Below are 24,666 nucleotides of genomic sequence, written 5' to 3'. Positions count from 1 at the left end.
TAACAGCCCAGAAGCATTGCTACACTTCTCTGGATGATTTGCCCACCAACACTTCACATCAGCTAAAGCCGGCTGCCCGGAGGAAAAGAGGCTAGGAAAGATCGTAGAAGGCACGGTTGTTGCCGCACGAGAAGTGCCTGCTCCGGAGGCTTCTTGCAAGCAGCGCTAAAAGCACGCGAACATCGCATTTCTGTGCTTTCCTGAACAGCTTGCGCTGGGACAGTTACAGCCGTGTTTTGCAAGCTGTCCGGGGTTCTGAGGCACTAAAAGTGCGGATGTGTGGCGACTGTCCAAGACGAGAGCCGGCTGCTCTGAAAGCCCTTCCTGCTCTTCACGTACGCTTTCTGGCAGCTCTACGGACACACACACGTCAGCCTCTTCACTGTCCTACACAGCTAGCACGCTGGCAGTTACCGTCAGCTTGGAACCAGCCGCGCAGAAGGCAGTCGCCCTCCAACCGGCGAACAGTGCACATTCGCGGCTACACGCGAGCTGGCCGCACCCGGAGCTTTCGCGGCTCTTCTCTCGCTCTTTCCCGCAGAGCTCCGGCGATGCACAACTCGAACCGCGAAAGCCGCAATAAGCTTTGTGCAAGCTGCGCAGAAGAAACAAGGCACTAAACCGGCAAATGTCCAGCTAATCTCCCACATGAAAACGGTCAGCAAGGAAAGCTCTTGCTGCTCTTCACTCGCTCTTGCTAACAGCCCAGAAGCATTGCTACACTTCTCTGGATGATTTGCCCACCAACACTTCACATCAGCTCAAGCCGGCTGCCCGGAGGAAAAGAGGCTAGGAAAGATCGTAGAAGGCACGGTTGTTGCCGCACGAGAAGTGCCTGCTCCGGAGGCTTCTTGCAAGCAGCGCTAAAAGCACGCGAACATCGCATTTCTGTGCTTTCCTGAACAGCTTGCGCTGGGACAGTTACAGCCGTGTTTTGCAAGCTGTCCGGGGTTCTGAGGCACTAAAAGTGCGGATGTGTGGCGACTGTCCAAGACGAGAGCCGGCTGCTCTGAAAGCCCTTCCTGCTCTTCACGTACGCTTTCTGGCAGCTCTACGGACACACACACGTCAGCCTCTTCACTGTCCTACACAGCTAGCACGCTGGCAGTTACCGTCAGCTTGGAACCAGCCGCGCAGAAGGCAGTCGCCCTCCAACCGGCGAACAGTGCACATTCGCGGCTACACGCGAGCTGGCCGCACCCGGAGCTTTCGCGGCTCTTCTCTCGCTCTTTCCCGCAGAGCTCCGGCGATGCACAACTCGAACCGCGAAAGCCGCAATAAGCTTTGTGCAAGCTGCGCAGAAGAAACAAGGCACTAAACCGGCAAATGTCCAGCTAATCTCCCACATGAAAACGGTCAGCAAGGAAAGCTCTTGCTGCTCTTCACTCGCTCTTGCTAACAACCCAGAAGCATTGCTACACTTCTCTGGATGATTTGCCCACCAACACTTCACATCAGCTCAAGCCGGCTGCCCGGAGGAAAAGAGGCTAGGAAAGATCGTAGCAGGCACGGTTGTTGCCGCACGAGAAGTGCCTGCTCCGGAGGCTTCTTGCGAGCAGCGCTAAAAGCACGCGAACATCGCATTTCTGTGCTTTCCTGAACAGCTTGCGCTGGGACAGTTACAGCCGTGTTTTGCAAGCTGTCCGGGGTTCTGAGGCACTAAAAGTGCGGATGTGTGGCGACTGTCCAAGACGAGAGCCGGCTGCTCTGAAAGCCCTTCCTGCTCTTCACGTACGCTTTCTGGCAGCTCTACGGACACACACACGTCAGCCTCTTCACTGTCCTACACAGCTAGCACGCTGGCACTTACCGTCAGCTTGGAACCAGCCGCGCAGAAGGCAGTCGCCCTCCAACCGGCGAACAGTGCACATTCGCGGCTACACGCGAGCTGGCCGCACCCGGAGCTTTCGCGGCTCTTCTCTCGCTCTTTCCCGCAGAGCTCCGGCGATGCACAACTCGAACCGCGAAAGCCGCAATAAGCTTTGTGCAAGCTGCGCAGAAGAAACAAGGCACTAAACCGGCAAATGTCCAGCTAATCTCCCACATGAAAACGGTCAGCAAGGAAAGCTCTTGCTGCTCTTCACTCGCTCTTGCTAACAGCCCAGAAGCATTGCTACACTTCTCTGGATGATTTGCCCACCAACACTTCACATCAGCTAAAGCCGGCTGCCCGGAGGAAAAGAGGCTAGGAAAGATCGTAGAAGGCACGGTTGTTGCCGCACGAGAAGTGCCTGCTCCGGAGGCTTCTTGCAAGCAGCGCTAAAAGCACGCGAACATCGCATTTCTGTGCTTTCCTGAACAGCTTGCGCTGGGACAGTTACAGCCGTGTTTTGCAAGCTGTCCGGGGTTCTGAGGCACTAAAAGTGCGGATGTGTGGCGACTGTCCAAGACGAGAGCCGGCTGCTCTGAAAGCCCTTCCTGCTCTTCACGTACGCTTTCTGGCAGCTCTACGGACACACACACGTCAGCCTCTTCACTGTCCTACACAGCTAGCACGCTGGCAGTTACCGTCAGCTTGGAACCAGCCGCGCAGAAGGCAGTCGCCCTCCAACCGGCGAACAGTGCACATTCGCGGCTACACGCGAGCTGGCCGCACCCGGAGCTTTCGCGGCTCTTCTCTCGCTCTTTCCCGCAGAGCTCCGGCGATGCACAACTCGAACCGCGAAAGCCGCAATAAGCTTTGTGCAAGCTGCGCAGAAGAAACAAGGCACTAAACCGGCAAATGTCCAGCTAATCTCCCACATGAAAACGGTCAGCAAGGAAAGCTCTTGCTGCTCTTCACTCGCTCTTGCTAACAGCCCAGAAGCATTGCTACACTTCTCTGGATGATTTGCCCACCAACACTTCACATCAGCTCAAGCCGGCTGCCCGGAGGAAAAGAGGCTAGGAAAGATCGTAGAAGGCACGGTTGTTGCCGCACGAGAAGTGCCTGCTCCGGAGGCTTCTTGCAAGCAGCGCTAAAAGCACGCGAACATCGCATTTCTGTGCTTTCCTGAACAGCTTGCGCTGGGACAGTTACAGCCGTGTTTTGCAAGCTGTCCGGGGTTCTGAGGCACTAAAAGTGCGGATGTGTGGCGACTGTCCAAGACGAGAACCGGCTGCTCTGAAAGCCCTTCCTGCTCTTCACGTACGCTTTCTGGCAGCTCTACGGACACACACGCGTCAGCCTCTTCACTGTCCTACACAGCTAGCACGCTGGCACTTACCGTCAACTTGGAAGCAGCCGCGCAGAAGGCAGTCGCCCTCCAACCGGCGAACAGTGCACATTCGCGGCTACACGCGAGCTGGCCGCACCCGGAGCTTTCGCGGCTCTTCTCTCGCTCTTTCCCGCAGAGCTCCGGCGATGCACAACTCGAACCGCGAAAGCCGCAATAAGCTTTGTGCAAGCTGCGCAGAAGAAACAAGGCACTAAACCGGCAAATGTCCAGCTAATCTCCCACATGAAAACGGTCAGCAAGGAAAGCTCTTGCTGCTCTTCACTCGCTCTTGCTAACAGCCCAGAAGCATTGCTACACTTCTCTGGATGATTTGCCCACCAACACTTCACATCAGCTCAAGCCGGCTGCCCGGAGGAAAAGAGGCTAGGAAAGATCGTAGCAGGCACGGTTGTTGCCGCACGAGAAGTGCCTGCTCCGGAGGCTTCTTGCGAGCAGCGCTAAAAGCACGCGAACATCGCATTTCTGTGCTTTCCTGAACAGCTTGCGCTGGGACAGTTACAGCCGTGTTTTGCAAGCTGTCCGGGGTTCTGAGGCACTAAAAGTGCGGATGTGTGGCGACTGTCCAAGACGAGAGCCGGCTGCTCTGAAAGCCCTTCCTGCTCTTCACGTACGCTTTCTGGCAGCTCTACGGACACACACACGTCAGCCTCTTCACTGTCCTACACAGCTAGCACGCTGGCAGTTACCGTCAACTTGGAAGCAGCCGCGCAGAAGGCAGTCGCCCTGCAACCGGCGAACAGCGCACATTCGCGGCTACACGCGTGCTGGCCGCACCCGGAGCTTTCGCGGCTCTTCTCTCGCTCTTTCCCGCAGAGCTCCGGCGATGCACAACTCGAACCGCGAAAGCCGCAATAAGCTTTGTGCAAGCTGCGCAGAAGAAACAAGGCACTAAACCGGCAAATGTCCAGCTAATCTCCCACATGAAAACGGTCAGCAAGGAAAGCTCTTGCTGCTCTTCACTCGCTCTTGCTAACAACCCAGAAGCATTGCTACACTTCTCTGGATGATTTGCCCACCAACACTTCACATCAGCTCAAGCCGGCTGCCCGGAGGAAAAGAGGCTAGGAAAGATCGTAGCAGGCACGGTTGTTGCCGCACGAGAAGTGCCTGCTCCGGAGGCTTCTTGCGAGCAGCGCTAAAAGCACGCGAACATCGCGTTTCTGTGCTTTCCTGAACAGCTTGCGCTGGGACAGTTACAGCCGTGTTTTGCAAGCTGTCCGGGGTTCTGAGGCACTAAAAGTGCGGATGTGTGGCGACTGTCCAAGACGAGAGCCGGCTGCTCTGAAAGCCCTTCCTGCTCTTCACGTACGCTTTCTAGCAGCTCTACGGACACACACACGTCAGCCTCTTCACTGTCCTACACAGCTAGCACGCTGGCAGTTACCGTCAACTTGGAACCAGCCGCGCAGAAGGCAGTCGCCCTCCAACCGGCGAACAGTGCACATTCGCGGCTACACGCGAGCTGGCCGCACTCGGAGCTTTCGCGGCTCTTCTCTCGCTCTTTCCCGCAGAGCTCCGGCGATGCACAACTCGAACCGCGAAAGCCGCAATAAGCTTTGTGCAAGCTGCGCAGAAGAAACAAGGCACTAAACCGGCAAATGTCCAGCTAATCTCCAACGTGAAAAGGCTCAGCAAGGAAAGCTCTTGCTAACAGCCCAGAAGCATTGCTACACTTCTCTGGATGATTTGCCCACCAACACTTCACATCAGCTCAAGCCGGCTGCCCGGAGGAAAAGAGGCTAGGAAAGATCGTAGAAGGCACGGTTGTTGCCGCACGAGAAGTGCCTGCTCCGGAGGCTTCTTGCGAGCAGCGCTAAAAGCACGCGAACATCGCATTTCTGTGCTTTCCTGAACAGCTTGCGCTGGGACAGTTACAGCCGTGTTTTGCAAGCTGTCCGGGGTTCTGAGGCACTAAAAGTGCGGATGTGTGGCGACTGTCCAAGACGAGAGCCGGCTGCTCTGAAAGCCCTTCCTGCTCTTCACGTACGCTTTCTAGCAGCTCTACGGACACACACACGTCAGCCTCTTCACTGTCCTACACAGCTAGCACGCTGGCAGTTACCGTCAACTTGGAAGCAGCCGCGCAGAAGGCACTCGCCCTCCAACCGGCGAACAGCGCACATTCGCGGCTACACGCGAGCTGGCCGCACTCGGAGCTTTCGCGGCTCTTCTCTCGCTCTTTCCCGCAGAGCTCCGGCGATGCACAACTCGAACCGCGAAAGCCGCAATGAGCTTTGTGCAAGCTGCGCAGAAGAAACAAGGCACTAAACCGGCAAATGTCCAGCTAATCTCCAACGTGAAAAGGGTCAGCAAGGAAAGCTCTTGCTGCTCTTCACTCGCTCTTGCTAACAACCCAGAAGCATTGCTACACTTCTCTGGATGATTTGCCCACCAACACTTCACATCAGCTCAAGCCGGCTGCCCGGAGGAAAAGAGGCTTGGAAAGATCGTAGCAGGCACGGTTGTTGCCGCACGAGAAGTGCCTGCTCCGGAGGCTTCTTGCGAGCAGCGCTAAAAGCACGCGAACATCGCGTTTCTGTGCTTTCCTGAACAGCTTGCGCTGGGACAGTTACAGCCGTGTTTTGCAAGCTGTCCGGGGTTCTGAGGCACTAAAAGTGCGGATGTGTGGCGACTGTCCAAGACGAGAGCCGGCTGCTCTGAAAGCCCTTCCTGCTCTTCACGTACGCTTTCTAGCAGCTCTACGGACACACACACGTCAGCCTCTTCACTGTCCTACACAGCTAGCACGCTGGCAGTTACCGTCAACTTGGAAGCAGCCGCGCAGAAGGAAGTCAGACAATTACTCCAACACCGGAAGTGCCTGCTCTAAAAGTTCTTGCTGCTCCTCACCGTCTCTTCCCACCACATCTACAGGCTCAGAAACATTGAGTCTCTGGGCTTTCCTCCACCACCAGGACTCTGACACTTACCATCTCCTAGAGCTGCTTCACAGTGAGAAATAAATCTTAAAAATCACGAACTCAGACGATTGCTTTAACACCAAAAGTGCCACCTCTGAAAGTTTACTGGTGTACATGGTGGCAAAAGTCAGAGTCCTGATTGTCTAGGAAAGAACGGAGCCCCAGTGTTGCTGGGCTTGTAGATGCGGTGGCAAGAGCCACTGAGGGGTTTTCAGAGCTGGCACTTCTGGTGTGGGATCTATCATCCAACGTTCATGATATATAAGAGTGTTTTCACTGGGCGGCCATAAGTACACCGTGGTAAACGTTGGAGTGCTGGTGTTCTAGGAAATCTCGCAGTCCCAATATTTGTGAGCCTGTAGATGCGGTGGCAAGAGCCGGGCAGGAGAAGCAAGAGCTTTCAGAAATGTCACTTCTGGTGTGGGAGCAGTCTTCTGACGTTTGTGATTTTTAAGATTTTTTTCAAAAGGGACTGCTGAGTTGAGGTGATGGTAGACGTCGGAGTCCTGGTGTCCCAGGAAATGCCGGATCCCCAATATTTGTGAGCCTGTAGATGTGGTGCCTAGAGCTGGTGAGAAGCAGCAAGACATTCCAGAGCTGACACTTCTGGTGTGGGAGCAGCTGTCTGACATTCACCATTTTTAAGCTGTGGTTTAACACTAGGCGGACAGCTCGAGCTGGTGTTAAACGTCGGAGTCCTGGTGGTCTAGGAGATCCCGGAGCCCCAATGTTTCCTGGCCTGTAGATTTTTTTTACGCCTGTAGATCTTTACCACCCTGTCCTGGTGGTCTAGGAAAGCCTGGAGCCCCAGAGTTTGGAGCCTGTATGTGTGGTAGCAAGAGCCGGTGAGGAGCAGCAAGGGTATTCAGAGCTGGTCACCATGTAACAAAAGGTTCAGGATTTTTAAGATTTTTTCCCACTGAGCAGTAGGGACTGTTTCTCACTCCTTACAAATGAGTCCTTTGTCAGGAAAAGAAAAAAAAAACAGACTTCCTCTTCCATTAATTGTTTCTCTAAGCTATATGGGTACGTGACTATGTTTTATAACTGTATTCTTGTCCTGTTTCTGGCTAGGATAGAGTTAATATTTACCTGAGCTGGGTGGAGTACTGAAGCTGGTAGCCCCTATGGCTGGGATAGTTAACTAATTAGCTAACTGCTGGGGCTCAGTATGTAAGTGAGGAGGGTGGTGAAAGGAGCCTCCTGCTACGTGGAAGAAACTAGGTGTGGAGATTTGTTGTAAGCCATTATACTATATTTGTATTGCATCACTGTTTTGTTTTCTTCTGTCATTACTGTTAAATTTACTTTTTGTTCAATCTCAACCCACGGGTTTGGTTTTTTTCCTGGTTTTCTTTTGTTTACCAAATCTCCCCCTGTTCTCTTGGAGGGTGGGGGGGGAGTGAGAGAGAGACTGCGTAGTCTGGTCCCGATCGGGGCTGAACTACAACAATTCTTTAAGAGAATACATATATAGTTGTGATTAACTTATTGTCCCCTATATCAATCCCCCCTTTTTATCACACTAAGTAAATTCTTTTACTTAAACAGTTTCCCTGAATGATATGAAGCATCATACATGGTTTTGTTAGTGGGGGGGGGGCTAAGGTGGTAGCTTCTGTAGGAAACTGCTAGAAGTCGCTCCCCTTTGTTCAGTGGACTCGGCCGGGCCTAGAGCGGACCCGCTGCTGGCCAAGGCCAAGCCAATTGGTAGCAGAATGTCCCATGATAATGCCTCTGCGATAACGTATTTAAATAGGGGAAAACAGAAAGAAAAAAGGTAGAGATGTGAAGCAGCTGAGCGGGGGGCAGAGGCACAGAGGGGGAGGCGCAGGCCTTATGGGCCTTGCAGGCCTCACCCTCTGGCCTCTCGCCAAGCGGCTGACTGGGCCCGAATTGGTCCGGCCCAGCTGCAGGAAGTGGAGAGGAGAGGAGAAGTAAATAAGATGTAAAAAGGATCCTGAGAGACATCTACCAGCCTGTTGTGAGGAACGGCTGCAGATGCCCAGGTCAGTTCAGAAGGAGTGGGAGGAGTAATGTGGCTCCTGGCCAAGATTCCCCTGCAGCCTGTGGTGACGACCATGGTGGAGCAGGTTGTCCCCCTGCAGCCCATGGAGGTCCACGGAGGGGCAGAGATCCACTTGGAGCCCGTGAAGGATCCCGTACTGGGGGAGGTGGATGCCTGAAGGCAGCTGTGGCCCATGGAGGGCCCGCTGGGACAGCTGTTCTGGAGAGACTGCACCCCGTGGAAGAGATGACCCATGCCGGAGCAGTTTCAGGAAGGACTGTGGCGTACGGGTGGGACCCCACAACAGAGCAGGGGAGGAATGTGAGGAGTTCTTCCCCCAACCATGAAGCAGCAGCGTAAAACAACGCGTGATGAACTGACCGCAATCCCCATTCCCTCTTCCCCCTCCTGTGCCACTCGGGGGGGGGAAGGTAGTAGAGATAATGTTAAGCTTGGGAAGAGGGAGGGGTGGAGGGAGGTTATCTTGTTCTCTGTCTCATTATCTTGCTGTTTGTAGTAATAAATGAATAGTTTTCCCCAAGAGGAGTCTGTTTTGCCCGTGACGGTAACTTTAAGGATTTCTCCCTGTCCTTATCTCAAACCTCAAGCCGTTTTTCCTTACGTTATCTCCCCCTGTTCTCTCGGAGGGTGGGAGGAGTGAGAGAGAGACTGCGTAGTCTGGTCCTGATCGGGGCTGAACTACGACAGTGTTACTTTCTTAAACATTCTCCAAACCCATAGGTACAGCACAATAGTTAATATTAATAAAACTCCTAAGCTAATCAATAAGATCACAACGGGGCGCACCATAGTATTAAGGATCCCTGTTGCCTCTGTCCCAGCCCCACTCATGCCCTGAGTACATTTCCATTTTGTGCATAACCACAGTGGCCAAGTTTAAGCCCGACCGTTTAAAAGGTGGTCCCATGCTTCCTGTAAACCCAAGGGAGGCGTGAGACCACGGCCATTTGGTGTCCTTTTGATTACAAGTTGGTGGTAAGATGCAGGAAAATATTGTAAGCCCAATCACAATTCCAATTAAACAATTGGTCATTTTAGGATTTAGTTGGTCTAGTGGATTAGTACAGCTACTTCTGTAGATAATGTACTGCCTTCGGTGACCTGCTAAAATGGGTTTTATATTTCCTATAATAAAATGACAAATAAGATATAAACTGCACCGATGACAGATTTGGGCGAGATTAGTTACTGGCCGGTCCCGGTTTCTTTGTCCGGTATCGTTTGCTGTGGTGTCCCTTCGGTTCACTACTGCTTTTGGCTCACTTACTTGTTACCCACATTGTTCCCGCCCTTATCCGTTCGAACGAGTTTAAGTCTCAAGTCTTCGTTGTTGTCTGGAGTTACTTTCCACAAGGTTGCAGAGGCTCTCTTGATCCGAGTATGGTGTATCCAGGAGTTCTGTCCCTTTACCTTAATTGCCGTGTAGGTGGAGAGGAGGACTTGAAAAGGTCCGGCCCACTGTGGTTCCAGAGTTTTTTCTGTAAGAGACTTAACATATACATAGTCCCCTGGTTGTATATCGTGAACAGGCCCATCCAGACCCCTACGACGTGTTCCCATTGCATGTTTTTCAATTCTTTTTAATTGTTTGTTTAGTGCCACCATATAGGAGGTCATTATTTCTTCACCAATTTGTGAAGACGTTCCCTTTTGTACCCCATAGGGTCGTCCATATAGAATTTCGAATGGACTAAGCCCTTCTCTTGCTCTTGGTCTGGTTCGTATTCGTATAAGAGCTAATGGTAAAGTTAGATTAGTTTCCTGACCCAACTTGACAATCTGTTGTTTGATTGGGTGATTCATTTTCTCCACCTGGCCACTTGATTGTGGTCGGTAAGAGGTATGTAATTGCCACTCTATCCCTAGATGGTGGCTAATTGCTTGTACTATTCTGGACACAAAATGTGGTCCTCTATCCGAGGACATTACTGCTGGGACTCCAAACCTAGGTACTATTTCCTGGAGCAGTATTTTGGTTACTTCCCAGGCTTTAGCAGTTCCGCACGGGAAAGCTTCTGGCCAGCCTGAAAAGGTATCCGTAAGTACTAATAAGTATCGATACCCCCCTTTTCTAGGGAGTTCTGAGAAATCAATCTGCCAACGTTGTCCCGGACCATTCCCCTTTCCGATTTTTTCAAGTTTCGGCCCTTTTACAACTTCAGGATTAGTCTGGAGACAAAGATCACATTGTTGAGTTACTTGTCTAACGGTAGTGTCTAAGTTTCGCACTATTATGTTCCTGATGAGATCTTTATATAGGGCTTCTGCCCCCCCCTCCCCCCAGTGTCTTTTTCTATGTTCTTCTCGGACTACTGACCATATCATGTAGGAGGGAATTACTACCCTCCCGTGTGAGGGGTAGTAATTGGCCCACCCTTCCTCATTATATGACCCCTTTAGATCATTAATAAGTTTGCCGACTTCCTTTGTGTATTCTGGTTTACCTTCTAGAAATACCTGTCCATCAGGTATTAGCGCACCCTCTACCTTGATTGTTTCTCTAGCTGCTTGTTTTGCTTCCCTATCTGCCAGCTCATTTCCTCTTTCCAATTCTGTGCTCACTTTCTGGTGTGCTTTAATATGCATAATTGCCACCTTTTTGGGAAGCTGGACTGCATTCAGGATTTTCAAAATCCCTTCTGCGTGTTTGATGGTTTTTCCATGAGAATTTAACAGTCCTCTTGCCTTCCATATTGCTCCATGGGCATGTACCACCCCAAAGGCATATTTAGGGTCAGTCCAAATGTTTACAGTCCTTCCCTGGGCTCTCTCCAGGGCTCAGGTAAGGGCTATGATCTCGGCCTTTTGGGCTGAGACGTCGGCTGATAGTGGCCTGGACTCTATCACCTTTTCAAAAGTGGTAACAGCATATCCGGAATGTCGCCTTCCATTTAACATATAGCTGCTTCCATCGGTGAACCAATGTTCGGCTCCATCGACAGGGACATCTTTAAGATCCGTTCGACTAGAATACATGGTTTCAATTGTTTCCACGCAGTCATGACTCACCGGCTCCCCGATGTTCCCATCAAGGAATGAGGCCGGATTGATGATGTTTGTGGTCACGATTTCAACATCATCCTGTTCAACCATTATAGCTTGATATTTCAGGAACCTTTGTGGGGAAAGCCAATGCCCTCCTTTTGCTTCAAGGACCGCAGATACAGTCTGGGAAACTAGGACAGTCATTTTCTGGCCTAGAGTGAACTTTCAGGCTTCTTGAATGTTTAGAATGACAGCTGCTACTGCTCTCAGACAGCTGGGCCACTGTCGTAGTTCAGCCCCGATCGGGACCAGACTACACAGTCTCTCTCTCGCTCCCCCCACCCTCCGAGAGAATAGGAGGAGATGATATAAGAAAAACGGCTCGAGGTTTGAGATAAGGACGGGAAGAAATTTGTAAAGTTACCGTTACAGGCAAAACAGACTCGACTTGGGGAAAAACACTCATTTATTTCTAAAACTAGCAGGAGAATGAGACAGGGAACAAGATAACCTCCCCCCACCCCTCCCTCTTCCCGGGCTTAACATTATCTCTACTACCTTCCCCTCCCGAGCGGCATGGAGGGGGGAGTCGGGGGCGGGGGGGGGGAATGGGGGTCGCAGTCAGTTCATCACGCGTTGTTTTACGCCTCTGTGTCATCGTCGGGGGAAGAACTCCTTGCATTCCTCCTCTGCTCCAGCGTGGGGTCCCTCCCATGTCCACAGTCCTCCGTGAAACTGCTCCGGCGTGGGTCATCTCTTCCACGGGGTGCAGTCCTGCGAGCGACGGAGGAACGTACGACAAAAGACTCAATATGAGTAATAAGCGTAGTTCGATTTATTAGTCCCGGGTGCACATATTTCTATTGCTAAGATAAAATATGCCTACTAGTCATTGCGTGATTGGCTTAAGCTCTAATAGTTACATTTGCATATCCTTCCTACTTGCAGTTAGCTAATCTGGAAAGTCCCATTAACCTGAAAGTCCCGTACTTTTCATGTTTTCATTTTCTCAGAGTTGTTTACGATCTTCTTCAAGGTTGCTTCGTTTACTTTCTCACAGGAAGCTTCATTACTTTCTCACAGGCGGCCTCATTATTTTCTCACAGGTGGCTTCAGTACTTTCTTACAGGCGGCTTCATTACTTTCTCACAAGCGGCTTCAGTGATGTCCTTGAGGCCTGCTGCTCACAAACATAACAATTCCATTCGGTCTGGATTGTTCACTAAGTGTCCCTGATACTCCAGGTATCCAACAAATCCCCCTTTTTGTTTTGAACAATCCAGACCCACTTATGCGCTAATAACAAAAAATCAATGGCTGCTAGATTCTGCAAAAATATCATGACGCATACTATCCATGTCTTCTAATAATCCTGATAACATGCTAGAGGTTAAATTCATTTGCTTTTGTGCCCAACAAGCTAATTTATTTAAGTTAGCTAAAGCTTTTGCAGTTGCTGCCCAAGGAACAAATAAAGATAATGCTATCCGCTCAGCTGTACCCAACAGGGTTAAATTGCCGTCACAATGGGGAGTCAATACTTTTAGCGATCTTCTTGCTCGAGTGTGATTCCGTAATGTTCTCATAGGTGGAGCAAACATTATCAATTTTCCAAAATAACATGGTCCTCCTATGGCTCTTTTTGGTACTCCTGACCTTATTTTACTACAATATCAACTAGGTTCATGTAGGCCTCTACTGAATCTCCCTTTTCTTCTTTTTTTTTTTTTTTTTTTTTTTTTTATGAGCCAGATTGTCTGTATTGAGTTGTTAATCATTTTTTGCAAGCATGGTATGTTATGCCTAGTATGATGCCTAGTATCATAATTCCGATTTTAACCAAGGACAGCAACCACCCAGTTATGCCACACACAAGCTTAGTTAATAAAATTACTGATCACATGTTTATGCATATTCATGATTACAAAGCAAAGCTAAGTTTCAGTACCTTCTAGTAATTTTCTACTATAACATTTTTCTACTATTATGGATATAACAACTCCAGTAACTTTCTTATCTACAAGAGCAATGACTAGTTTTCTGCAGGCCTCTGTTGAAACAAGCCATAAATTCTGCTAACAATGTTTTGTATCTTAAAGCTTCCCTTCTCATTCCATGGCTTTCTTCCTGAGAGCATGATTGCATTCCTCCCCCAAGGTCGGTGTGCTTTCACTGATACCATACTGGCTCAGCGAAATACCACATCTCCCCCTTCTTTGTTTAGGAGAAGAGGCTTGTTTCAACGCTTTATCTATTAAAGTTTGCACACATTTTAAGACACAGAATTATAGATCAAAATACATATATAAAAGGAATGAATAAGCATCCTACAGCTATTAGTAACAAGCTTATATCAAGTCACCAAAAGATGTCTGAATATATCAAAACCATCACTTTGTTGCTGTTTTTGTACTCCTTTTTGCAAGTTTTGAATACTTTTGTGAATAGATTCCGAATGATCAGACAGATTCATGCAGCAAAGCCCATCAAAATCCTGACAACCATGATTTTGTGCTAATAATAAAAAAAATCTATTGCTGATCTATTCTGTTACTAACCCAACTATGCCAAAGACACCGCTGAGCAAGAGGATGTTTATCAGCCGGGTCAGAGCAGAGAAGGGAGGCAGGCGCAGCACCTTCAGGGCGTCCCCTGTTGTAAATAAAGTGTGCTCTGGGTCTGTCCTCTCCCCTTCGCTCCGAGCCACCTCTGTTTATACCCTCAGCAGATTCAGTGAAAGAGTCCTGACTAGGTGTTGCTGCATGCGTGGCCAGCGCATACAACAAGGCCTGACTAGACGTTGCTGCATGCGTGGCCAGCGCATGCAACAAGGCCCGTCAAATATGTGCTCTGCAGGCTAACAGCGGTTCTGTTTTGTAAAGTAGCATAGTATATAGAATCTACATCAGTTAACAGCGTTGATAGTGCCGATACAGTTGTATTTATTTGCTTAGCAAGCCAACAGTCCAATTTATTTAGCATAGTTAATGCCTAGGCACTTGCCACACCAGGTGTAAAGACTGAAGCAGCAATAATTTTACTTAGTTTCCAAAACTCTGTATTATCTTGGCAACCAGATTCAATGCTATGTATGCTTCGTTTAGGTCTTTTACGCTGTCTGGATTTTGATATGTGCTCGCATGATTACGTCATGCTGTGTCGTTGCAATGTATAGATCTTAAAGCATTTACAATCATTACCCCTCTAGAAACATTAGCTCTTGAATAGTTAAAAAAAAATAGAAGTCCATCTTTACTGATCCCAAAAAGTTCCATCTTTTGTAGTTTTAGCACTCAGCACTTGTGGTTGCTGCTGTTTTACACAGAGTTGCCGTCCTACCGGTATCTGGCAGGTCAACCAAACATGTTCTGAAATACCCGCAGATGATACAGACAAGGATCCACTTGTTTACTGCTCCTGTAAAGACATAAGCGTATCCCTTCCCCCATGTTATAAGAGGGAACGGTCCTTCCACTTATACAAAGCTCGACTCAGACAGGAGTATCTGTTAACCATGTCAGGGGCGGGGGGGTGGGGGCGCCTGGCGGCGGCTGTGGCCCAGACATATAAGAGGAAAGAAAACTAAAACCTGAGGTTTAAGACAAGAATAGGGAGGGATCCTTAAAGCCACCGCTACAGGCAAAACAGACCATCACTAAAACCAAAGCAGGATAAGGAAAAAGGGAACAAGACAACCTCCCCCCACCCCTCCCTCTTCCCAGGCTTAACACCATCTCCACCTCCCTCCCCTGCCCCCTTAGCGGGACAGGGATGGGGGGCGGGGGGGGGGGAAGAGGGAATGGGGGTTACAGACAGTTAATCACGCGCCGCTTTATTGATATCAACGGTTTAATGGCTGCACCTACAGCAGCAGCCATGACTGTAGCCTTTTCTTGTTCTAACATTCGCTCAGCAGCTTCCAGCAGTTGCCCTGTACTAGATCCTTTTGGCAGCACACTGAGGGCTCTCTTAGTTTTTTGGGTTTGTTTTTTGGTTTTTGTTTTTTTTTTATTAGCATTATTAAAGGCAAGCATATCTAAGAACTTTGCTTTCATGTCATCATCCAGATCAGGGTGAGCCATAATTGCAGTGTGCAACCGATCAATAAATTTCCCATATGGTTCTGTGGGACCTTGTCTTCTTGATGTAAAGGCAGGTCCAGACTTTTCATCGTGCACCCTAGCAAGCGCTCTATAAGCCAAATCTTGGCCCAGTTGTAACACTTCGGTAGCAAATTGCGCTTGCCAATCAGATCGTGTGTAGTGTCCCGCTCCCATCAGCATTTGAGTTTGCACCCCGAATAATGGATCACCCTGTTGTCGAGGCGTTGCAGCTGCCCTATCACAAGCAGCCTGCCAGTACTGAAAGAACTGCAGCTGCTGCGACCTGGACAATCATTCTAATATCATAAGGAGCTAACAACTGTGATGAAAAAATATGCTGCAACACAGATTGAGCATATGATGATTTTAGCCCATACTGAGTAACTGCACTTTTAGCTTCCTTCAATATTTTCCAGTCTAATGCTTTCCACACACTTTTCCCAGTATTATCAGTCACAACTGGAAATGCCATAGGAAAAGGCTCTCCTTCTATCAAAGCATCTCGAATCACCTCTTTCCACTGCACTATCGGATTCAAAACCCCGGCCCCTCCCGCCGGCGTCCCTTGCAAAGGTGCAAAAAGACTGATCTCACCCGATGCTCCGTTCGGAATGAATAGGTTGGATGCTGACAGGTCTCGATGTGGCACAGGCGAAGGAGTTGACAAGTTTCCCAGTGACACTTCTAGGCGAATCTCTAGGGCTTCCAGTCTTTTTAGCGTCTCTTCCAGCTGTGCGTCCTTGGAGCCAGATGAATGTTCATCCCCCTCCTCCTCACGCCGTGGTGGCAGGGAAGAAGGTGGTAACGGGGGATAAACCAGAGCTGTTGGTGCCGGCGAAAAGGCTCGTGACTCTGAGTCTGCACTGGCGCAGCGTGGCGGGGTGCCTGGCGGTGGTACGTCTGATGGTGGTGAAAAGCCTTTGGCAGTTTTTCCCTCTGGTGCCCGCATATCTATAGTTATAGGGGCTGTGGCTGCAGTTCCTGGAGTCCTTGCTGGGGCTCGAACCCCCCCACCCTCAGCACGAGCCGGGGCGGCGGCAGGGCTCGTTAAACCCGAGAACAGCATGCTGGTAGTGGAGGTGGACCCGTCGGCTGGAGTTAAGGCCGCAAAAGCAGATGCAGCAACTGAACGCTCGGCTTTCATGCTTATCAATGTTTCGTTCATTAGCTTCCACACGGTGGAGATCCCTTACTTATTTCATCCCACAGCTTTTTTCCTATCTTTTCCTGTGTCGGGAGTTCAAAAGGATCATCAACTGTGGGGATTAATTCCCTTTTCTTTGCCCACTGCAGCAAAGCTTCTAGGACGGCCGAGTCATAACTCAGTCCTCTCATAGAGAGCATAATAATTCTAGGGCTACCTCCTTTTCCATTATTGCCGGCAGTTTCACAATTGGTGCTCCCTGATTAAGGCACCCCTTTTACTCCCTGATTAAGTACTCACTATTGGTGCTCCCTGATTAAGGCACCCCTTTTTTGCAGCTTGTCCTGTAGCCCTGGCAGACGGCGAACCCCTGTTTCAACGGTTCAGGCTCCGGATCGTCGCATCTGAAGGACAAATGCGTAGTCGATCTTGCCCCCCGGTCGCTGCTCCCGGTGCTTCTCTGCCTCCGCCACTCCGATAGCAGTGTCTTCTAGTAGTCCCTGTTCGGGCGCCATTTGCGAGCGACGGAGGAACGTACGACAAAAGACTCAATATGAGTAATAAGCGTAGTTCGATTTATTAGTCCCGGGTGCACATATTTCTATTGCTAAGATAAAATATGCCTACTAGTCATTGCGTGATTGGCTTAAGCTCTAATAGTTACATTTGCATATCCTTCCTACTTGCAGTTAGCTAATTTGGAAAGTCCCGTTAACCTGAAAGTCCCGTACTTTTCATGTTTTCACTTTCTCAGAGTTGTTTACGATCTTCTTCAAGGTTGCTTCGTTTACTTTCTCACAGGAAGCTTCATTACTTTCTCACAGGCGGCCTCATTATTTTCTCACAGGTGGCTTCAGTACTTTCTTACAGGCGGCTTCATTACTTTCTCACAAGCGGCTTCAGTGATGTCCTTGAGGCCTGCTGCTCACAAACATAACAATTCCATTCGGTCTGGATTGTTCACTAAGTGTCCCTGATACTCCAGGTATCCAACACAGTCCCTCTAGAACAGCTGTCCCAGCGGGCCCTCCACGGGGCACAGCCTCCTTCAGGCCTCCACCTGCTCCGGCGTGGGGTCCTCCACAGGCTGCAGGTGGATCTCTGCCCCTCCGTGGACCTCCATGGGCTGCAGGGGGACAACCTGCTTCACCATGGTCGTCACCACGAGTTGCAGAGGAATCTTGGCCAGGAGCCGCATTACTCCTCCCCCTCCTCCTTCACTGACCTTGGCGTCTGCAGCCGTTCCTCACAACAGGCTGGCAGATGTCTCTCAGGATCCTTTTTACATCTTATTCACTTCAACTGCTCCTCTCCACTTCTTGCAGCCAGGCCGGGCCGAGTTGGGCCCAGTCGGCTGCCCGGCGGGAGGCCAGAGGGTGAGGCCTGCAAGGCCCACGAGGCTCGCGCTTCCCCCTCTCTGCCCCCCGCTCAGCTGCTTCACATCTTCTCCTCCCTCTTTTTCCTGTTTTCCCCTATTTAAATACGTTATCGCAGAGGCGTTATCACGGGACATTCTGCTACCAATTGGCTCGGCCTTGGCCAGCAGCGGGTCCGCCCTAGGCCCGGCCGAGTCCACTGAACAAAGGGGAGCGACTTCTAGCAGTTTCCTACAGAAGCTGCCACCTTAGGCCCCCCCCACTAACAAAACCAGAACAGCCACCCTTTCGCAGCGGCATCCAGCTGTTTGGAGAAGTATGCTACCGCCCGTCTGTATGGTCCCAAATCTTGTGCCAATATTCCTAGTGCCATTCCTTGTTTTTCGTGGGAAAATAGAAAAAATGGCTTACTCACATCAGGAAGTCCCACTGCCGATGCCGACATCAGGGCTTTCTTCAGCTGATGGAAGGCTCGATCTGACTCAGCATCCCACTGGAGATCCTTTTGGTTAGCTGCTATCAGGGAATAGAGTGGCTTAACAGGCAGACCATAATCACATATCCAAAGTTGGCACCACCCCGTCATTCCTAAGAATGTCCGTAGTTCCTTTATAGTTTGTGGTCGGGGGCTTTGGCATATGGCCTCTTTCCGGGCTTGTCCTAGGATCCGTTGTCCGGCACTGATCTCGTACCCCAGGTACGTGACCTGGGGTTGTAACAACGCCTGTGCCTTTTTCTTAGAAACCCGATATCCCTGTAGTCCCAGGAAATTTCACAGACTCACGGTCCAAATGACACAGGATTCTTTGGTTCTGGTTGCAATAAGAAGGTCGTCTACATATTGTAACACCTTCCCTTCTTCTGATGGTGGTTCCCATGATTCCAAGTCCTTTGCTAGCTGATTCCCAAAAATTGTGGGGCTATTTTTAAAACCCTGCGGCAACACCGTCCATGTGAGCCGGGTCTTTCGACCACTTTTGGGATTTTCCCATTCAAAAGCAAAAATTTTCTGGCTGGCTTCATGGAGAGGGAGGCAAAAGAAAGCATCTTTTAAATCTAGGACCGTAAACCAAGCTAAATCAGGTTTTAGCATGGTTAATAGGGTATAGGGGTTAGCTACCACAGGTCCTCTGTTATTTTGTTGATGGCTCTTAAGTCTTGAACTATCCTATAGGACCCATCAGGTTTCTTAACTGGAAGTACAGGTGTATTGAATTCTGACTCACATTCTTTTAGTAGTCTTAGTTCTATGAACCGCTCTATGACAGGACAAATTCCTTCCCTAGCTTCCCTTTTCAGTGGGCAAAATGTGGGATTTTGGTGTGAAATGGGGGGATTTGGGGCAAAATGTGGGAATTTTGGTGCGAAATGGGGGAATTTGGGGCAAAAAAGCGGGATTTGGGGCTAAAATGCGGGAATTTGGGGCAAAAATGGGGGATTTTGGGGGCAAAATGTGCGATTTTGGTGTAAAATGTGGGAATTTTGGGCAAAAATGCAGCATTTGGGGGCGAAACGGGGGAATTTGGGGGGAAATCACGGGATTTTGGGGCAACAGTGTGGGATTTTGGTGCGAAATGGGGGAATTTGGGGCAAAATGCGGGAATTATGGTGGAAAATGGGGGAATTTGGGGCAAAAATGCAGGATTTGGGGGGCAAAATGGGGGAATATGGGGAAATCACAGGATTTTGGGAGCAAAATGTGGGATTTTGATGCGAAATGTGGGAATTTTGGGCAAAAATGCGGCATTTGGGGGCAAAACGGGGGAATTTGGGGGGAAATCGCGGGATTTTGGGGGCAAAATGTGGGATTTTGGTGTGAAATGTGGGAATTTCGGGCAAAAATGCGGCATTTGGGGGGCGAAACGGGGGAATTTGGGGGAAATCACGGGATTTTGGGGGCAAAATGTGGGATTTTGGTGCGAAATGGGGGAATTTGGGGCAAAATGGGGGAATTTGGGGCAAAATGGGGGAATTTGGGGCAAAAATGCGGGAATTTGGGGGGCAAAACGGGGGAATTTGGGGGAAATCACGGGCTTTTGGGGGCAAAATGTGGGATTTTGGTGCGAAATGGGGGAATTTGGGGCAAAAATGGGGGATTTTGGGGGCAAATTGTGGGAATTTGGGGTGAAATCCCGGGATTTTGGGGGCAAAATGTGGGATTTTGGTGTGAAATGTGGGAATTTCGGGCAAAAATGCGGCATTTGCGGGCAAAACGGGGGAATTTGGGGGGAAATCACGGGATTTTGGGGCAACAATGTGGGATTTTGGTGTGAAATGGGGGAATTTGGGGCAAAAATGGGGGATTCTGGGGGCAAAATGGGGGAATTCGGGGTGAAATCCCGGGATTCGGGGGCAAAATGTGGGATTTTGGTGTGAAATGGGGGAATTTGGGGCAAAAATGCGGGATTTGGGGCCAAAATGCGGGAATTTGGGGGAAAAATGGGGGATTTTGGGGGCAAAATGGGGGAATTTGGTGTAAAATGGGGGAATTTGGGGCAAAAATGTGGGATTTTGGGGGCAAAATGGGGGAATTTGGGGGGAAATTGTGGGATTTTGGGGGCAAAATGTGGGATTTTGGTGCGAAATGGGGGAATTTGGGGCAAAAATGCGGGAATTTGGGGCAAAAATGCTGGATTTTGGGGGCAAAATGGGGGAATTTGGGGAAATCACAGGATTTTGGGAGCAAAATGTGGGATTTTGGTGCGAAATGCGGGAATTTGGGGAAAAGATGGGGGATTTGGGGGCAAAATGTGGGATTTTGGTGTGAAATGTGGGAATTTGGGGCAAAAATGTGGGACTTGGGGGGCAAAATGTGAGATTTTGGTGTGAAATGGGGGAATTTGGGGCAAAAATGGGGGATTTTGGGGGCAAAATGAGGGATTTTGGTGTAAAATGCTGGATTTTGGGGGCAAAATGTGGGAATTTTGGTGCGAAATGGGGGAATTTGGGGCAAAATGTGGGAATTTTGGTGCGAAATGGGGGAATTTGGGGCAAAAATGCGGGAATTTGGGGGCAAAATGTGGGATTTTGGTGTAAAATGCGGGAATTTGGGGCAAAAATGTGAGATTTTGGGGGCAAAATGCGGGAATTTGGGGGGAAATTGTGGGATTTTGGGGGCAAAATGTGGGCTTTTGGTGTGAAATGTGGGAATTTGGGGCAAAATGTGGGAATTTTGGTGTAAAATTTGGGAATTTGGGGCAAAAATGCGGGAATTTGGGCAAAAATGCGGGATTTGGGGGGCAAAATGGGGGAATTTGGGGGAAAAATGGGGGATTTTGGGGGCAAAATGTGGGATTTTGGTGTAAAATGCTGGATTTTGGGGGCAAAATGTGGGATTTTGGTGCGAAATGGGGGAATTTGGGGCAAAATGTGGGAATTTTGGTGCGAAATGGGGGAATTTGGGGCAAAAATGGGGGATTTGGGGCAAAAATGCGGGATTTTGGGGGAAAATGGGGGAATTTGGGGGAAATCGCAGGATTTGGGGGGCAAAATGTGAGATTTTGGTGTGAAATGTGGGAATTTGGGGCAAAATGTGGGAATTTTGGTGTAAAATGTGGGAATTTGGTGCAAAAATGCGGGAATTTGGGGCAAAAATGCGGGATTTGGGGGGCAAAATGGGGGAATTTGGGGAAATCACAGGATTTTGGGAGCAAAATGTGGGATTTTGGTGCGGAATGCGGGAATTTGGGGGAAAAATGGGGGATTTGTGGGGCAAAATGTGGGAATTTGGGGCGAAATTCCAGGATTTTGGGGCAACAATGTGGGCTTTTGGTGTGAAATGCGGGAATTTGGGCAAAAATGCGGGATTTGGGGGGCAAATTGTGGGAATTTGGGGGAAATCACGGGATTTTGGGGGCAAAATGTGGGATTTTGGTGCGAAATGGGGGAATTTTGGGCAAGAATGGGGGATTTTGGGGGCAAAATGTGGGAATTTGGGGTGAAATCCGGGATTTTGGGGGCAAAATGTGGGATTTTGGGGTGAAATGGGGGAATTTGGGGCAAAAATGCGGGATTTGGGGGGCAAAATGGGGGAATTTGGGGGAATCGTTAGATTTTGGGGCAAAATGGGGGATTTTGGTGCGAAATGGGGTAATTTGGGGCAAAAATGCAGGATTTGGCGGGCAAAAGGTGGGAATCTTGGGGGAAATCGCGAGATTTTGGGGGCGAACCTGTGGGGGGTGTGGCGGTGACCACTCCCCGTTCCGGTGTCCGGTCCTCCCGGCCAGCAGGGGGCGGTGTTGGAGACGCCGTTGGGGCCTGTTCACGTGGCGCTGGAGGGCGCGCCCCGCCCTGGTCGCCCCGCCCTGCTGATGCTGCCGGACGTGGGCCACACGCGTGAGTCCCGCCCCCTTCCCCCTCTCCCACCGCGCCCCTCCCCCGCAGACACCTCGTGCTTCGCCCCGCTCTTCGCCCACCCCGAGATGCGGGAGGTCGCCAGCCACTTCCTGCTCGTCCACCTCGACCCCCCCGGCATGGAGGTGGGCGCCCCGCCCTACCCCCCGGGGTGCGTCTGCACTCCCCTCTTCTGCTCCCCCCAGTTGACCCCAGTGACTCCCAGTTGACTGCGTTGACCCCACTGCCCCCCCAGTTGACCCCACTGCCCCCCCAGTTGACCCCAGTGACCCCCAGGTTGACCCCACTGACCCCCCTGTTGACCCCACTGCCCCCCCAGTTGACCCCAGTGACTCCCAGTTGACTGCGTTGACCCCACTGCCCCCCCAGTTGACCCCACTGCCCCCCCAGTTGACCCCAGTGACCCCCAGGTTGACCCCACTGACCCCCCTGTTGACCCCACTGCCCCCCCAGTTGACCCCAGTGACTCCCAGTTGACTGCGTTGACCCCTCTGACGACCCGGTTGACCCCACTGCCCCCCCAGTTGACCCCACGGACCCCCCCAGTTGATCCCAGTGACCCCATTAACCCCCCAGTTGCCCCCATTAACCCCCACTTGACCCCACTGACCCCCATTAACCCCCAGTTGCCCCCATTAACCCCCAGTTGACCCCCATTGACCCCCATTAACCCCCCGTTGACCCCACTGACCCCCATTAACCCCCAGTTGCCCCCATTAACCCCCCGTTGACCCCCATTAACCCCCAGTTGCCCCATTAACCCCCGTTGACCCCCATTAACACCCAGTTGACCCCCATTAACCCCCCGTTGACCCCACTGACCCCCATTAACCCCCAGTTGCCCCCATTAACCCCTTGTTGACCCCCATTGACCCCCCGTTGACCCCACTGACCCCCATTAACCCCCAGTTGCCCCCATTAACCCCTTGTTGACCCCCATTAACCCCCAGTTGACCCCCATTGACCCCCCGTTGACCCCCATTGACCCCCCGTTGCCCCCCATTGACCCCCAGTGACCCCCATTAACCCCCAGTTGCCCCCCACTAACCCCCAGTTGACCCCACTGACCCCCATTAACCCCCCATTGACCCCCATTAATCCCCAGTTGCCCGCATTAACCCCCAGTTGACCCCCATTGACCCCCGTTGACCCCCATTAAGGCCCAGTTGCCCCACATTAACCCCCAGTTGCACCCATTAACCCCCAGTTGACCCCCATTGACCCCTGTTAACCCCCATTAACCCCCAGTTGACCCCCATTAACCCCCAGTGACCCCCAGTAACACCTGGTTGCCCCCATTAACACCCAGTTGACCCCCATTAACCCCCAGTTGACCCCCATTGACCCCCCGTTGACCCCATTAACCCCCAGTTGACCCCCATTAACCCCCCGTTGACCCCATTAACCCCCAGTTGACCCCCATTAACACCCAGTTGACCCCCATTAAACCCCAGTTGACCCCCCATTGACCCCCATTAACCCCCATTTGACCCCCATTAAACCCCAGTTGACCCCCCGTTGACCCCCATTAACCCCCAGTTGACCCCCTGTTGACCCCCATTAACCCCCAGTTGCCCCCATTGACCCCCAGTTGCTTCCCATTAACCCCAGTTGCCCCCATTAACCCCCAGTTGCCCCCCATAAGCCCCCCATTGACCCCCATTAACCCCCAGTTGCCCCCATTAACCCCCAGTTGACCCCCTGTTGACCCCCATTAACCCCCAGTTGCCCCCATTGACCCCCAGTTGCCCCCCATTGACCCCCAGTTTCCCCCATTAACCCCCAGTTGCCCCCCATAAGCCCCCCGTTGACCCCCATTAACCCCCAGTTGACCCCCATTAACCCCCCGTTGACCCCACTGACCCCCATTAACCCCCAGTTGCCCCCCACTAACCCCCAGTTGACCCCCATTAACCCCCAGTTGCCTCCATTAACCCCCAGTTGACCCCACTGACCCCCATTAACCCCCAGTTGCCCCCCACTAACCCCCAGTTGCCCCCATTAACCCCCAGTTGACCCTGTCGTCTCTCTGTTGACCCCCCCACCCCTCCCCCCCCCCCAGTTGACCCCCCGCCCCCCCGTCCCCCCACCTCGACCACCATCACATCGCAGCGTCACCCTACGCACTCCTCCCCCCCCCAACCGCCATCGCTTCACCTCATTGGTCCCCTCGCCTGCCCTCCCCCCACCTCGACCCCCGATTGACCCCTTGCCCCTCCCCCCGTCGCCCCTCCCCCCCCCGGCCCCCGCCCCTCCCCCGCAGGTACCAGTACCCCTCCCTGGAGCAACTGGCCGAAATTGTCCCCTGCGTCCTCCGGCACCTCAAGTGAGTGGGCGGGGGGGCGCCCCACGGCGCTGTGGGGCGGGGAGGGGGCCCCTGACCCGTAGCGGGACGGGACGGGGGGGCGGGGTCAGCACCGGCCTGACCCCGCCCACCCCCCCAGCATCACCAGCATCGTGGGCATCGGGGTGGGCGCCGGCGCCTTCGTCCTGGCTAAATTTGGGGTGAGATGTGGGGCGGGGCGTGGGGCGGGGCA

At 51.4% G+C, this 24,666-nt stretch overlaps 1 protein-coding gene across 1 annotated transcript; it reads left to right on the top strand.

Annotated features, from left to right (window-relative positions):
- Positions 1-22,009: 22,009 nt before the first annotated feature.
- Positions 22,010-24,634, top strand: LOC147597153 (protein NDRG2-like; the record flags this gene model as incomplete). Its single annotated transcript, XM_086768098.1, has 4 exons — positions 22,010-22,111; positions 22,160-22,280; positions 24,393-24,455; positions 24,574-24,634. Coding segments are annotated over exons 1-4 (270 nt in total), but the record flags the coding sequence as incomplete, so codon positions are not given.
- Positions 24,635-24,666: the final 32 nt, after the last annotated feature.

The sequence above is a fragment of the Chlamydotis macqueenii genome, chromosome 28, assembly GCF_036417535.1.
Source record: "Chlamydotis macqueenii isolate bChlMac1 chromosome 28, bChlMac1.mat, whole genome shotgun sequence".
In the NCBI taxonomy this organism is placed as follows: Eukaryota; Metazoa; Chordata; class Aves; order Otidiformes; family Otididae; genus Chlamydotis; species Chlamydotis macqueenii.
The sequence above is the reverse complement of the archived record's forward strand: the minus strand, read 5'-3'. Positions and strand labels throughout refer to the sequence as shown.